Below are 16,135 nucleotides of genomic sequence, written 5' to 3'. Positions count from 1 at the left end.
TGTATGGAGTTAGGAGTTCATTGAGTTTCTTTGCCAGGTGATAAGTTGGGGTTGGTATTTGGCTGATTATAGGGCGTAGTAGGTTACCTGGTTTATGCGTCTTAACATTGCCGTAGGCATATCCTAAGCCATAGTCGCCTTGAAGTTTATTGAAATGCACACTACCTTTCTTTGCGTTGATTGCTGTAATTGTTTTGTTTACTTTCCGCTTAAGGTCTTCTACGGGGTTCCTCGTGATTCGTTGAAATTTGGAGTCGTCACTTAGGATGTCGCTAATTTTGTTCATGTAACGACTCAAGTGACGACTCCAAATTTCAACGAATCACGAGGAACCCCGTAGAAGACCTTAAGCGGAAAGTAAACAAAACAATTACAGCAATCAACGCAAAGAAAGGTAGTGTGCATTTCAATAAACTTCAAGGCGACTATGGCTTAGGATATGCCTACGGCAATGTTAAGACGCATAAACCAGGTAACCTACTACGCCCTATAATCAGCCAAATACCAACCCCAACTTATCACCTGGCAAAGAAACTCAATGAACTCCTAACTCCATACACTCCAAGTAAGTTTAGTCTACAATCATCAGCAGATTTCCTAGAATTGATCAAATCTACCCAGCCCGATGGAATCATCGCTTCCCTGGACGTTGAATCCCTATTTACCAACGTCCCAGTCGACACAACCATAGGAATGATACTGGACAGAGTATACAGAGACGAGAGCACCCCCAAATTAGACATACCTGAGCCACACTTGAAAAGTCTTCTCGAAGCATGTACAAAGGAAGCCCCTTTCATCAGTCCACAAGGAGACATGTATTTACAAATAGACGGAGTAGCAATGGGCTCCCCCTTAGGAGTTTTATTTGCTAATTTTTATATGGGAACCATCGAAGATAGGGTCTTCAGTAGCAGACAAAAACCAACTGTATACTGCCGTTATGTAGATGACATATTCGTAATAGTAAAAGACTCAGATGAACTAATTGACCTAAAAAGACACCTAGAGAGAGAGTCAGTACTCCGATTTACACATGAAAATAGTGAAAATAACAGTCTGCCATTCTTGGATGTACTAATAACAAAAACAGGAACCTCTTTAAGCACCAACGTATATACCAAGCCCACCAACATAGGATTATGCCTGAACGGTAGAAGTGAGTGCCCCCAAAGATACAAAGCCAGTGTTCTCAATGCTTATATTCGTCGAGCGCTTACCCACTGCTCTGAATGGAGCAACGTGAGTAGAGAGTTTGAAAGAGTAACTCAGGTATTAGTGAACAACGGATATAGCAACGCGGAAATAAACGCTGCTATAAGAAGACATTTGGACCGTTGGTATAATTCAGAACCTAGAACAGAAACCACAACACCCCCAATAAAATTATATTACAAATCAACCATGCACAGTGAACATATAAAAGAGGAAAGAATAATGAAAGAAATAATCCGTAAAGGAGTAAAGAGCACTACTCCTAACCAAAACATAAACCTGATAATATTCTACAAAACCAAGAAGACTTCCGAACTCCTTATCAAAAACAGCCCGAAGCCGACGGAGAACCCTCTACAGCAGTCAAGCGTTGTATACATGTACACTTGCCCCCACGAAGGATGTAACCTTCAATGTAAGTACATAGGTATGACGTCGACCAAGCTGACGAGGCGTTTGACATGCCATCTTCAATCTGGTGCCCCTAGGAATCACATGAGACAAGCCCATGACATTACTCTAACAAGAGAAATGTTGAACAAGAATACTTGCATAATAGACAAAACCCAAGATTCAAGAAGATTACAAATTCTTTTGGCAATTCACATAAGAATAGAGCGACCTACCATGAACACCCAAATCACGGAACTATTTACTCTACCCACCATGAGAGTAAGGACAAGACAAGAACATATCGATGCCAACACAGAAGACAATGTCCAACATAACAGGCCAATTACACTGGATTAATCTTTGTGTTTAGATAGGAGATGCCTCGTATGGGCCAATAAGCCTTCTGCAGCCTCTATGTTTCACCTCACATTTATCCCTTATGTATCCCCCCATATTTTCACCTTCATTGTATCATCACCTGACCTAATGCGGGTATAAATATAACTAGTATTGTAAGATCTGTTCACTTGAGAATGAACCATGGAGGTTCGAAACGTCGTGCAAATTATACAAATAAGTGTAATACACTCTATAGTAAATCACTTCTTTTCTTCACCTTAAAAGTACGAAAATGAGTTTTGGAGAACTCCTATTTCAATTAAGCCCTGATGCTAAGAAAATAGTTAGAGGGATAGAAGCCCTAAACCAGAAAATAATAAATACAGAATATGCGGTCATATATATATATATATATATATATATATATATATATATATATATATATATATATATATATATATATATATATATATATATATATATATATATATATGTCGTACCTAGTAGCCAGAACGCACTTCTCTGCAAAGCCCGATTTGCCTAATAAGCCAAGTTTTCATGAATTAATTGTTTTTCGACTACCTAACCTACCTAACCTAACCTAACCTAACTTTTTCGGCTACCTAACCTAACCTAACCTATAAAGATAGGTTAGGTTAGGTTAGGTAGGGTTGGTTAGGTTCGGTCATATATCTACGTTAATTTTAACTCCAATAAAACAAATTGACCTCATACATAATGAAATGGGTAGCGTTATCATTTCATAAGAAAAAAATAGAGAAAATATATAAATTCAGGAAAACTTGGCTTATTAGGCAAATCGGGCCTTGCACAGTAGGCCGAGAAATGCGTTCTGGCTACTAAGTACGACATATATATATATATATATATATATATATATATATATATATATATATATATATATATATATATATATATATATATATATATATATATATATATATATATATATATATATATATATATATATTGTGACGATAATCTCTTTCAAGAGAGATTGAGCCTGCTCTTCCCTATATCATTCATGTCATACAAGTACAAGATACTATAATGAAGATACGTCCACCAGTATCGCCAAACGTTTTGCCCAGGAAGCAAAGCGTACCTTGCACCACCCGACACGCCGGCTCTGCCGTCAACGAGCAAACTACCCATTCTCCGCCTGCCTGCTCCTGATTGACTGGTGTATCGCCGACCGCACCTGCACCTGCACTCACGCCCCCTACCTGAGTCGACGTCTGGGCCAGCTCATGCCGTATTCCTCAGAATATCTCTGTGCTCTTAGAAGTTGACATCTCTCTCTGGTAGACTAAGCCCTGGTTGTCGTGTACTAAGGGAGGCGGCAGGTTTAGCCAGTATTCTCAGCCCCTGATTATTATTATTATTGTCTTGCACTTCATTTTATTTTAGAGTAAATTTTCATATCTAGTAATTATTCATGTTGTTTTGTTTGTTGACTTGTTTTGAATTTTACGTAAGCCAAGGGATTGTCTTTGTTCATATCTTGTTTTCTAAAGTAATTAAAATTTCATTGTTTATATTTTGTGTTTTGCATGTCTTCCCATTACCTTACCACAGACAAACAGGCAAGCAGTCTCTTTTTTTTTTGTAAGTGTGACCAGGCATTGACACCTGCCATTGGAGGACTGCCGAACATCAACACTCCAACACTTTACCGTCACAATATATATATATATATATATATATATATATATATATATATATATATATATATATATATATATATATATATATATATATATATATATATATATATAGGGGGTACCACCACTGATGCAATTATAGGGACCCACAGCCTCAGAGAAGGGAACACAGAGCATTCAGGGAAAAACTTGCCATTTAACTCTGAATACGTAAGAGTGTTCACTTCTCCTACCACCCCCCTTTTTTATGGTGTACACTTTATTATGCAAGGTTATACAGTTACATATCTGATTTTATACAAAAAATTAACATTAAGAGGACACAAAAAAAGTATATATATATATATAAAAGAGTATATATATATATATATATATATATATATATATATATATATATATATATATATATATATATATATATATACTCTTTTATATATATAAGGAAACGAACATAGGAATGTGCCTAAATGCCAACAGCGACTGCCCAGACAGGTACAAGAGGAGTGTTGTTAACGCTTATGTCGACCGTGCTCTCAGCCACAGCTCAGAATGGAAGCAAGTCGACGAAGAACTCTGTAGGGTAAGGCAGGTCCTAATCAACAACGGCTTCTCCAATGGTTTCGTCGAAGACATCATAAGAAGGAAAGTGAAACGCCATGCAACCACACTGAAGAGACAACTAACACAACACCTATACCCCCTATTAGACTATTTTACAGGAACTTCTTTTCCACAGCTCATAAAACGGAGGAAAGGGTCCTGAAAGATATTGTTAATAGAAACGTTATCCCTACAGACAAAAATCAGAGGATACAACTGACGATTTACTATAAAACCAGAAAAACGGCCAGCCTACTCATGAGAAACTCTCCAGACACAAAACAGAACGCTTTAAAAGAGACTAACGTCGTCTATGCCTACAAATGCCCTTTTGGGGACTGTAAGCTCCAAAAAACCCAGTATATAGGCAAGACAACAACATCTCTGTCTAGGCGTTTAACGATGCATAAGCAACAGGGCTCCATTAAGGAACATATAATCTCTTCCCACAACCAAACCATCGCCAGAGAAATCCTAGTAAACAACACAGAAATCATCGATAGATACAGCGATAGCAGGCGGCTTGACGTTTGCGAGGCACTACACATTAAGAAGTCAACACCAGCAATCAACAGCCAATTAATGCACAACTATATTCTACCCACCTCAAGACTCCGCTCCAATATAGAAGCATCAAGAAATATGGACCAATAGGCTTTCTACAATCACTTCCATCCAATACCCATTGTTTAGTGTTCTGTCTTGTGTTTAGGAATTTAATACCCTATTAATACCACCTCACTCAAATGTAGATATAAACAAATCGAAGATGTGTAAGTTCTATTCAGTTGTGTATGTGTAAACTAAAGTCTTTGAAAATGTAATACGTTTTACGAAACGCGCTCAAGTGTCGCATCAGACTAGAAATAAAAATGAATTTTGGAGAATTGATTTTTGAATTACCACCAACAGTGAAAAGAAACGTACGAAAGATCGAAAAAATTCGTGTTAGAATGATTAATCTTACTTTTTCGGGCATATTTAATAATATATATATATATATATATATGAGAACAAGCCTGAATGGTCCCCAGGACAATATGCAACTGAAAACTCACACCCCAGAAGTGACTCGAACCCATACTCCCAGGAGCAATGCAACTGGTATGTACAAGACGCCTTAATCCACTTGACCATCATGACCGGACAAAATGAGGTGATAGCCGAAGCTATTTGAACCACCCCACCGCCGGCACTCGGATGGTAATCTTGGGCATAGCATTTTACCAAATCACCTCATTCTTTGGGGCACACGTGAGGAACACAAATGCGAACAAGCCTGAATGGTCCCCAGGACAATATGCAACTGAAAACTCACACCCCAGAAGTGACTCGAACCCATACTCCCAGGAGCAATGCAACTGGTATGTACAAGACGCCTTAATCTTGTCGCCCCAAAGAATGAGGTGATTTGGTAAAATGCTATGCCCAAGATTACCATCCGAGTGCCGGCGGTGGGGTGGTTCAAATAGCTTCGGCTATCACCTCATTTTGTCCGGTCATGATGGTCAAGTGGATTAAGGCGTCTTGTACATACCAGTTGCATTGCTCCTGGGAGTATGGGTTCGAGTCACTTCTGGGGTGTGAGTTTTCAGTTGCATATTGTCCTGGGGACCATTCAGGCTTGTTCGCATTTGTGTTCCTCACGTGTGCCCCAAAGAATGAGGTGATTTGGTAAAATGCTATGCCCAAGATTACCATCCGAGTGCCGGCGGTGGGGTGGTTCAAATAGCTTCGGCTATCACCTCATTTTGTCCGGTCATGATGGTCAAGTGGATTAAGGCGTCTTGTACATACCAGTTGCATTGCTCCTGGGAGTATGGGTTCGAGTCACTTCTGGGGTGTGAGTTTTCAGTTGCATATTGTCCTGGGGACCATTCAGGCTTGTTCGCATTTGTGTTCCTCACGTGTGCCCCAAAGAATGAGGTGATTTGGTAAAATGCTATGCCCAAGATTACCATCCGAGTGCCGGCGGTGGGGTGGTTCAAATAGCTTCGGCTATCACCTCATTTTGTCCGGTCATGATGGTCAAGTGGATTAAGGCGTCTTGTACATACCAGTTGCATTGCTCCTGGGAGTATGGGTTCGAGTCACTTCTGGGGTGTGAGTTTTCAGTTATATATATATATATATATATATATATATATATATATATATATATATATATATATATATATATATATATATATATATATATATATATGTCGTACCTAGTAGCCAGAACTCACTTCTCAGCCTACTATGCAAGGCCCGATTTGCCTAATAAGCCAAGTTTTCATGAATTAATGTTTTTTCGTCTACCTAACCTAACCTAGCTTTTTTTGGCTACCTAACCTAACCTTACCTATATATATAGGTTAGGTTAGGTTAGGTAGGGTTGGTTAGGTTCGGTCATATATCTACGTTAATTTTAACTCCAATAAAAAAAAATTGACCTCATACATAGTGAAAAGGGTAGCTTTATCATTTCATAAGAAAAAAATTAGAGAAAATATATTAATTCAGGAAAACTTGGCTTATTAGGCAAATCGGGCCTTGCATAGTAGGCCAAAAAGTGCGTTCTGGCTACTAGGTACAACATATATATATATATATATATATATATATATATATATATATATATATATATATATATATATATATATATATATATATATATATATATATATATCAAATACGATTGACGATACTAACGTATTGTTTAATTAAAATATTTATTTTTCAATTAAAATCCACAACAATTCGAATACTCATTAGTTTTCATCACCAGTTCTAAAATACGGTAAAACTTAATTAAAGTTAACAAATAACTTTTGCTGAAAACGTGATTGCATTCTTAAGAGACAAAAACGACATTAGTTATTAAATAAAGAAAATACGGAGAGGAAAAAATCTAAAGCCACCTTACGCAATAATCAATCAATAAAAAGATTTTATAACTTACAACATTGACAAAAAAGGTCTAAATAAAAAAAAATAAAAATCCTAAAGTTTCAAAGATTCTATGCAAGAACAAATCAATTGTTATCGCATTACCAATGTCACACATCATAAAAACAAAACAAAAATATTATAAAATAATAGACACGTAACTGGTATTGTCAGAATCACAATAAAAAAGAAAATTATGAAACCCATCCTATTTCAAAAAAGAGCACCAAAACACAAATCAAGGGAAACTAAACAATTAAAGAATATAATAACGCGTTCATAAAACAGAGGCGGGTCAAACACTTGGTGACATTTGACATAGTATACAATTGGCCAGATGACGCGTTATTGTTTAACAGAGGCCACAGCTCCCTAATGTATAAAGACTCCATAATTCACACACCAATACCACAATATGTACCACCCCGTGTACCATCCAGCGTACCACCCAGTGAACCACCCTGTGTACCACCAGTATTACAAAGTGTACCATCGGTATACCCAGTGCACCACTCAGTGTACCACCCAGTGTACCATCAGTGTACCTGTCCACCTGGCAGGTCAGATAGGAGGCGGGGAATGAAAAAGTACGAGGATTTCCCCAGGTTTCTTCATATCAATTTTGATGACTGACATGGAGGTGACAGCACACTGATTACTTCCTGTGTGACGACCAGTGTAACGACCAGCGTGAAGACCAGCGTGTTGACCCGTGTAACAACCCGCGTGACGACCCGCGTGACGACAAGTGTAACGACCCGCGAGATGACCAGTGTAACGACCCGCGTGACGACCAGCGTGACGACCAGTGTAACGACCAGTGTGACGACAAGTGTAACGACCCGCGAGATGACCAGTGTAACGACCCGCGTGACGACCAGCGTAACAACCCGCGTAACAACCAGCGTGACGACCCGCGTGTTGACCCGCGTAACAACCCGCGTGTTGACCCGCGTGACAACCAGCGTGACGACCAGCGTGACGACCCGCGTGACGACCAGTGTAACGACCAGCGTGACGACCAGTGTAACGACCAGCGTGACGACCAGCGTGACGACCCGCGTGACGACCAGTGTAACGACCAGCGTGACGACCAGTGTAACGACCAGCGTGACGACCAGTGTAACGACCAGCGTGACGACCAGCGTGACGACCCGCGTGACGACCAGTGTAACGACCAGCGTGACGACCCGCGTGACGACCAGTGTAACGACCAGTGTAACGACCCGCGAGACGACCAGCGTGACGACCAGTGTAACGACCAGTGTAACGACCCGCGAGACGACCAGTGTGACGACCAGTGTAACGACCAGCGTGACGACCAGTGTAACGACCAGTGTAACGACCAGTGTAACGACCAGCGTGACGACCAGTGTAACGACCAGTGTAACAACCAGTGTAACGACCAGTGTGACGACCAGTGTAACAACCAGCGTGACGACCAGTGTGACGACCAGCGTGACGACCAACATGACGACCAGCGTGACGACCCGCGTGACAACCAGCGTGACGACCCGCGTGACAACCAGCGTGACGACCAGCATAACGACCAGCATAACGACCAGCGTGACGACCAACATGACGACCAGCGTGTCGACCCGCGTGACAACCAGCGTGACGACCAGCATAACGACCAGCGTGACGACCAGCGTGACGACCAGCATGACGACCAGCGTGTCGACCAGCGTGACGACCAGCGTGACGACCAGCATGACGACCAGCGTGACGACCAGCGTGACGACCAGTGTGACGACCAGCGTGACGACCAGCGTGACGACCAGTGTGACGACCAGCGTGACGACCAGCGTGTCGACCAGCGTGACGACCAGCGTGACGACCAGCGTGACGACCAGCGTGACGACTAGTGTGACGACCAGCGTGACGACCAGCGTGACGACCAGTGTGACGACCAGCGTGACGACCAGCGTGACGACCACTGGCACACTTCATCAACATAGCAACATCACCTCCAACCTGACAGATTTAACTTCTAAATTGTTTAGTGTATAACACAATATTAGTGAAAGGAATTGATAGGGAAGATAAAGACAGACTAACCCAAAAGACACGCACTAGGAGACACAGGTGGAAATTGAGTGCCCAAATGAGCCACAGAGATATTAGAAAGAACTTTTTCAGTGTCAGAGTAGTTAATAAATGGAATGCATTAGGCAGTGATGTGGTGGAGGCTGACTCCATACACAGCTTCAAGTGTAGATATGATAGAGCCCAATAGGCTCAGGAATCTGTACACCTGTTGATTGACGGTTGAGAGGCGGGACCAAACAGCCAGAGCCCAACCCCTCCAAGCACAAATAGGTGAGTACCTGTACACGTCCCAAAACAACGGACAATATTGGACATAACATTGCACCGCTGTAACAACCGTTCATTATACGCCCTGTTATAGCGGCGTCACAGAATCTACACTAAGCCCGTTAGTGACAGATTCAGTTAGAATAGTTAGTGACAGTTAGTGACTAGTTAGTTAGCTAGTGACGACTAACTCGTTAGTCGTCACGTCTAACTCCCAGACTCGTTAGCCCAACAGCAACGTACATATTCAATGCTTTTAAGCATCATACAGGCATTTTGATCTATACCCATATACACCTAGCATAAATGATGTAGTGTTAAGATGCAGTATACGCAGGTGCGTATGCTCACATATTCTCATTAATATACTTATAAATTATTCATTAATTTGCCAAATTACAATATATTGTATTGCCAGCCAAACATCCTAAAAGAACGCCACTGTACTATACAAAATACAAAAATAAAAATAACAGTAGAACAATTAATGATCACTGGATGGTCAGGCCTCAAAGGACAATACATTGAACATAACTTTATCGTTTACAATTGTATTATCCACACACATTTACAATGTTCATCGAACCCATTTTTGTTTGCGTCAGTTGCGTCATCATAACAAGGCCATTGTGCGTCCTGTGTCATGGTGTACCACAACAGAGGTTGGTTTATACATAAAGTATTTTCCCGTTATAATATTTATCTATCTTGTCAAGGCTCACGTTTGAGGCCAATTGGATGGGAAGAAATATAAGAGAACACGATGTTATGTTATGTTATGTTATGTTATGTTATGTTATGATATGTTATGTTATGTTATGTTATGTTATGTTATGTTATGATATGTTATGTTATGTTATGTTATGTTATGTTATGTTATGATATGATATGTTATGTTATGTTATGTTATGATATGTTATGTTATGTTATGTTATGTTATGTTATGTTATGTTATGATATGTTATGATATGTTATGTTATGTTATGTTATGTTATGTTATGATATGTTATGATATGTTATGTTATGTTATGTTATGTTATGATATGATATGTTATGTTATGTTATGATATGTTATGTTATGTTATGTTATGTTATGATATGTTATGATATGTTATGTTATGTTATGTTATGTTATGATATGTTATGTTATGTTATGTTATGTTATGTTATGATATGTTATGATATGTTATGTTATGTTATGTTATGTTATGTTTTGTTATGATATGTTATGTTATGATATGTTATGTTATGTTATGTTATGTTATGTTATGATATGTTATGTTATGTTATGTTATGATATGTTATGTTATGTTATGTTATGTTATGTTATGTTATGTTATGATATGTTATGTTATGTTATGTTATGATATGTTATGTTATGTTATGTTATGTTATGATATGTTATGTTATGTTATGCTATGTTATGTTATGTTATGTTATGTTATGTTATGTCACATTATGTTATGTTATGTTATGTTATGTTATGATATGTTATGTTATGTTATGATATGTTATGTTATGTTATGTTATGTTATGTTATGTTATGATATGTTATGTTATGTTATGTTATGTTATGTCACGTTATGTTATGTTATGTTATGTTATGTTATGTTATGTTATGATATGTTATGTTATGTTATGTTATGTCACGTTATGTTATGTTATGTTATGTTATGTTATGTTATGATATGTTATGTTATGTTATGTTATGATATGTTATGATATGTTATGTTATGATATGTTATGTTATGATATGTTATGTTATGTTATGTTATGTTATGTTATGTTATGTTATGTTATGTTATGATATGTTATGTTATGTTATGTTATGTTATGTTATGTTATGATATGTTATGTTATGTTATGTTATGTTATGTTATGTTATGATATGTTATGTTATGTTATGTTATGTTATGTTATGTTATGTTATGTTATGTTATGATATGTTATGTTATGTTATGTTATGATATGTTATGTTATGATATGTTATGTTATGTTATGCTATGTTATGTTATGATATGTTATGTTATGTTATGTTATGTCACATTATGTTATGTTATGTTATGTTATGTTATGATATGTTATGCAGTAGTAACCAGACGCCGGTAGTAGTAACCGGCGTGACTCGGGTGCCAGAGACCAGGCCTCCACTACACTTGCACGACCTTGGAAACAGTGACCCACCACAACCACACAACAGTGACCCCCAAAACCACACAACAGTGACCCCCAACAACCACACAACATTGACCTACTACAACCACACAACAGTGACCTACTACAACCACACAACAGTGACCCCAACAACCACACAACAGTGACCCCAACAACCACACAACAATGACCTACTACAACCACACAACAGTGACCCACTACAACCACACAACAGTGACCACTTACAACCACACAACAGTGACCACTTACAACCACACAACAGTGACCACTTACAACCACACAACAGTGACCCCAACAACCACACAACAGTGACCCCAACAACCACACAACAGTGACCCCCAACAACCACACAACAGTGACCCCAACAACCACACAACAGTGACCCCAACAACCACACAACAGTAACCCACTACAACCACACAACAGTGACCTACTACAACCACACAACAGTTACCCCAACAACCACACAACAGTGACCCCAACAACCACACAACAGTGACCCCAACAACCACACAACAGTGACCCACTACAACCACACAACAGTGACCTACTATAACCACACAACAGTGACCCCAACAACCACACAACAGTGACCCCAACAACCACACAACAGTGACCCCAACAACCACACAACAGTGACCCCAACAACCACACAACAGTGACCCCAACAACCACACAACAGTGACCACCAACAACCACACAACAGTGACCCCAACAACCACACAACAGTGACCCACTACAACCACACAACAGTGACCACTTACAACCACACAACAGTGACCACTTACAACCACACAACAGTGACCTCAACAACCACACAACAGTGACCCCAACAACCACACAACAGTGACCCCCAACAACCACACAACAGTGACCTACTACAACCACACAACAGTGACCCCCAACAACCACACAACAGTGACCCCCAAAACCACACAACAGTGACCCCCAACAACCACACAACAGTGACCCCCAAAACCACACAACAGTGACCCCCAACAACCACACAACAGTGACCCTCAACAAGTACACAACAGTGACCCCAACAACCACACAACAGTGACCCCAACAACCACACAACAGTGACCACCAACAACCACACAACAGTGACCCCAACAACCACACAACAGTGACCCACTACAACCACACAACAGTGACCACTTACAACCACACAACAGTGACCACTTACAACCACACAACAGTGACCTCAACAACCACACAACAGTGACCCCAACAACCACACAACAGTGACCCCCAACAACCACACAACAGTGACCTACTACAACCACACAACAGTGACCCCAACAACCACACAACAGTGACCCCCAACAACCACACAACAGTGACCCCAAAAACCACACAACAGTGACCCCCAACAACCACACAACAGTGACCCCCAACAACCACACAACAGTGACCCCAACAACCACACAACAGTGACCCACTACAACCACACAACAGTGACCCAAACAACCACACAACAGCGACCCCCAACAACCACACAACAGTGACCACCAACAACCACACAACAGTGACCACCAACAACCACACAACAGTGACCCCCAACAACCACACAACAGTGACCCCCAAAACCACACAACAGTGACCCCCAACAACCACACAACAGTGACCCCCAACAACCACACAACAGTGACCACCAACAACCTCACAACAGTGACCCCAACAACCACACAACAGTGACCCCCAACAACCACACAACAGTGACCCCCAACAACCACACAACAGTGACCCCCAACAACCATTCAACAGTGACCAACAAAACCATACAACATTGACTACCACAACCACTACAACACAACATTGACTACCACAACCACACAACACAACATTGACTACCACAACCACCACAACACAACAGTGACCAACAAAACCATACAACATTGACTACCACAACCACTACAACACAACATTGACTACCACAACCACTACAACACAACATTGACTACCACAACCACTACAACACAACATTGACTACCACAACCACTACAACACAACATTGACTACCACAACCACACAACACAACAGTGACCAACAAAACCATACAACATTGACTACCACAACCACTACAACACAACATTGACTACCACAACCACACAACACAACAGTGACCAACAAAACCATACAACATTGACTACCACAACCACTACAACACAACATTGACTACCACAACCACCACAACACAACATTGACTACCACAACCACACAACACAACATTGACTACCACAACCACCACAACACAACATTGACTACCACAACCACACAACACAACATTGACTACCACAACCACACAACACAACATTGACTACCACAACCACCACAACACAACCTCGACAACAAAGGCTTCCACCAAACGACAGTTCCATGCTGGGTAATTCAGGTGAGCTTTGTAAGATTAAACTATTTAACTGGTGTTTCCTTTACAGGAGATATTTGCATACTCTGATTGATAGACAAATTGATTCCCACTTCCACACACGAACCTAACAATCCTGTTTCTGCCTACAGCCCGTGTTGTATGGTTTAGATGTGGGGGCTGGGGCTGGGTGAGGGTGTGGGGGCTGGGTGAGGGTGTGGGGGCTGGGTGGGGGTGTGGGGCTGGGTGAGGGTGTGGGGGCTGGGTGAGGGTGTGGGGGCTGGGTGGGGGTGTGGGGCTGGGTGAGGGTGTGGGTCTGGGTGAGGGTGTGGGGGGGGGCTGGGTGAGGGTGTGGGGGCTAGGTGAGGGTATGGGGGCTGGGTGAGGGTGTGGGGGGCTGGGTGAGGGTGTAGGGGGGCTAGATGAGGGTGTGGGGGCTAGGTGAGGGTATGGGGGCTGGGTGAGGGTGTGGGGGGCTGGGTGAGGGTATGGGAGCTGGGTGAGGCTGTGGGGGGCTGGGTGAGAGTATTGGGGGGGGGCTGGGTGAGGGTGTGGGGGGGCTGGGAGAGGGTGTTGGGCTGGGTGAGGGTGTGGGGGCTGGGTGAGGGTGTGGGGGGCTAGGTTAGGGTGTGGGGGCTGGGTGAGGGTGTGGGGGCTGGGTGAGGGTGTGGGGGCTGGGTGAGGGTGTGGGGGCTGGGTGAGGTTGTGGGGAGGCTGGGTGAGTGTGTGGGGCTGGGTGAGGGTGTGGGGGGGCTGGGTGAGGGTATGGGGGCTGGGTGAGGGTGTGGGGGGCTGGGTTAGGGTGTGGGGGGGCTGGGTGAGGGTGTGGGGGCTGGGTGAGGGTGTGGGGGGGCTGAGTGAGGGTGTGGGGCTGGGTGAGTGAGGGTGTGGGGCTGGGTGAGGGGTGTGGGGGCTGGGCGAGGGTGTGGGGGAGCTGGGTGAGGGTGTGGGGGCTGGGTGAGGGGTGTGGGGGGCTGAGTGAGGGTGTGGGGGCTGGGTGAGGGTGTGGGGGCTGGGTGAGGGTGTGGGGGCTGGGAGAGGGTGGGGGGAATCTGGGTGAGGGTGTGGGGGCTGGGTGAGAGTGTGGGGGCTGGGAGAGGGTGGGGGGAATCTGGGTGAGGGTGTGGGGGCTGGGTGAGGGTGTGGGGGCTGGTTATGTCATTGATGGCTACACACTGGTGTCTATCACTAAGATAGGATTGGATATAGTCCAGTGCATGGCCTCGGATTCCATAATGATGGAGTTTACGTGAGAGGTAGTTGTGATTAACAGATTAACAGAGAAGTGTTAAGTCTGCAGACACTAACAATGCTCTCTTCTGTCATGTGAGGGATTCCAATCGTCCTATTGATTGGTCTTCCTCCAAAATAATCTTTCCTGCCTCTACTCTACACAGACGCCGTCTTGTTGTATCGGCTCTAATACACAATGTACCCAACATGAACTTGAGTCCTGGCTTTGTTGCTGTGGACTCTTCCCTTTCACAGTATATACTTAAATGCTCTAATCTTTCTAACAAACGTGACCTTACATAAGCTTACCCTTCCTTTTATCTTTCTCTCTTCTCTATTTGTTCTGTTCATTGTTTTCTTTACGTTCCCTTACTATCCTCTTCTTATTCCTATTACCATCTCCTTATTATTCGGTGGTTATAATAGGAGCTGCATCGTATGGGCCAATAGGCCCTCTGCAGTTCTTGTTCCTACTACTATCCCCTCTACACACCTTTGCTCCTCACCTCTCTCTTGCCTATTTATTGCCTGCATCTACTTCATCACACTTACGGGCTCACCATAGCCCGTGGTACTGGAACTTATCGTTCTGAGTAGCGAATCTTAAACAACATTCATCACACGAAAGAACTCAGAAGTTAGTGACAGCACAGCTCCTATGCCAGGTAAGTCCACTACGGGCTTACCATAGCCCGTGCTAATTGCCCCGCTCCTGTGCCAGGTAGGTTACGGGCTCACCATAGCCAGTGCTACTTGGAACTTGTTTCGAGTAACTGAATCTATAACAACAACAACTTCATCACATCGACTTGAGAATGGTCCAGGACGGACCGAAACGTCGTCGTCCCTTCACCTTCTAGTGTGTGGTCTGGTC

The 16,135-nt window shown here is 42.4% G+C and overlaps 1 protein-coding gene across 1 annotated transcript in view; it reads left to right on the top strand.

Annotated features, from left to right (window-relative positions):
- The window catches only part of LOC123768273 (protein PIF-like), a 52,396-nt gene extending 43,368 nt beyond the window's left edge, over positions 1 to 9,028 (top strand). The window contains exon 2 of the mRNA XM_069307150.1: positions 7,841 to 9,028. Coding sequence (XP_069163251.1) covers positions 7,841 to 9,028 — 1,188 coding nt within the window. The remainder of the gene's footprint in view (positions 1 to 7,840) is intronic.
- Positions 9,029 to 16,135: the final 7,107 nt, after the last annotated feature.

The sequence above is a fragment of the Procambarus clarkii genome, chromosome 59 (assembly GCF_040958095.1).
Source record: "Procambarus clarkii isolate CNS0578487 chromosome 59, FALCON_Pclarkii_2.0, whole genome shotgun sequence".
NCBI lineage: Eukaryota > Metazoa > Arthropoda > Malacostraca > Decapoda > Cambaridae > Procambarus > Procambarus clarkii.
Note: the sequence above shows the minus strand (reverse complement) of the source record. Positions and strands in the feature narration are given on the sequence as shown.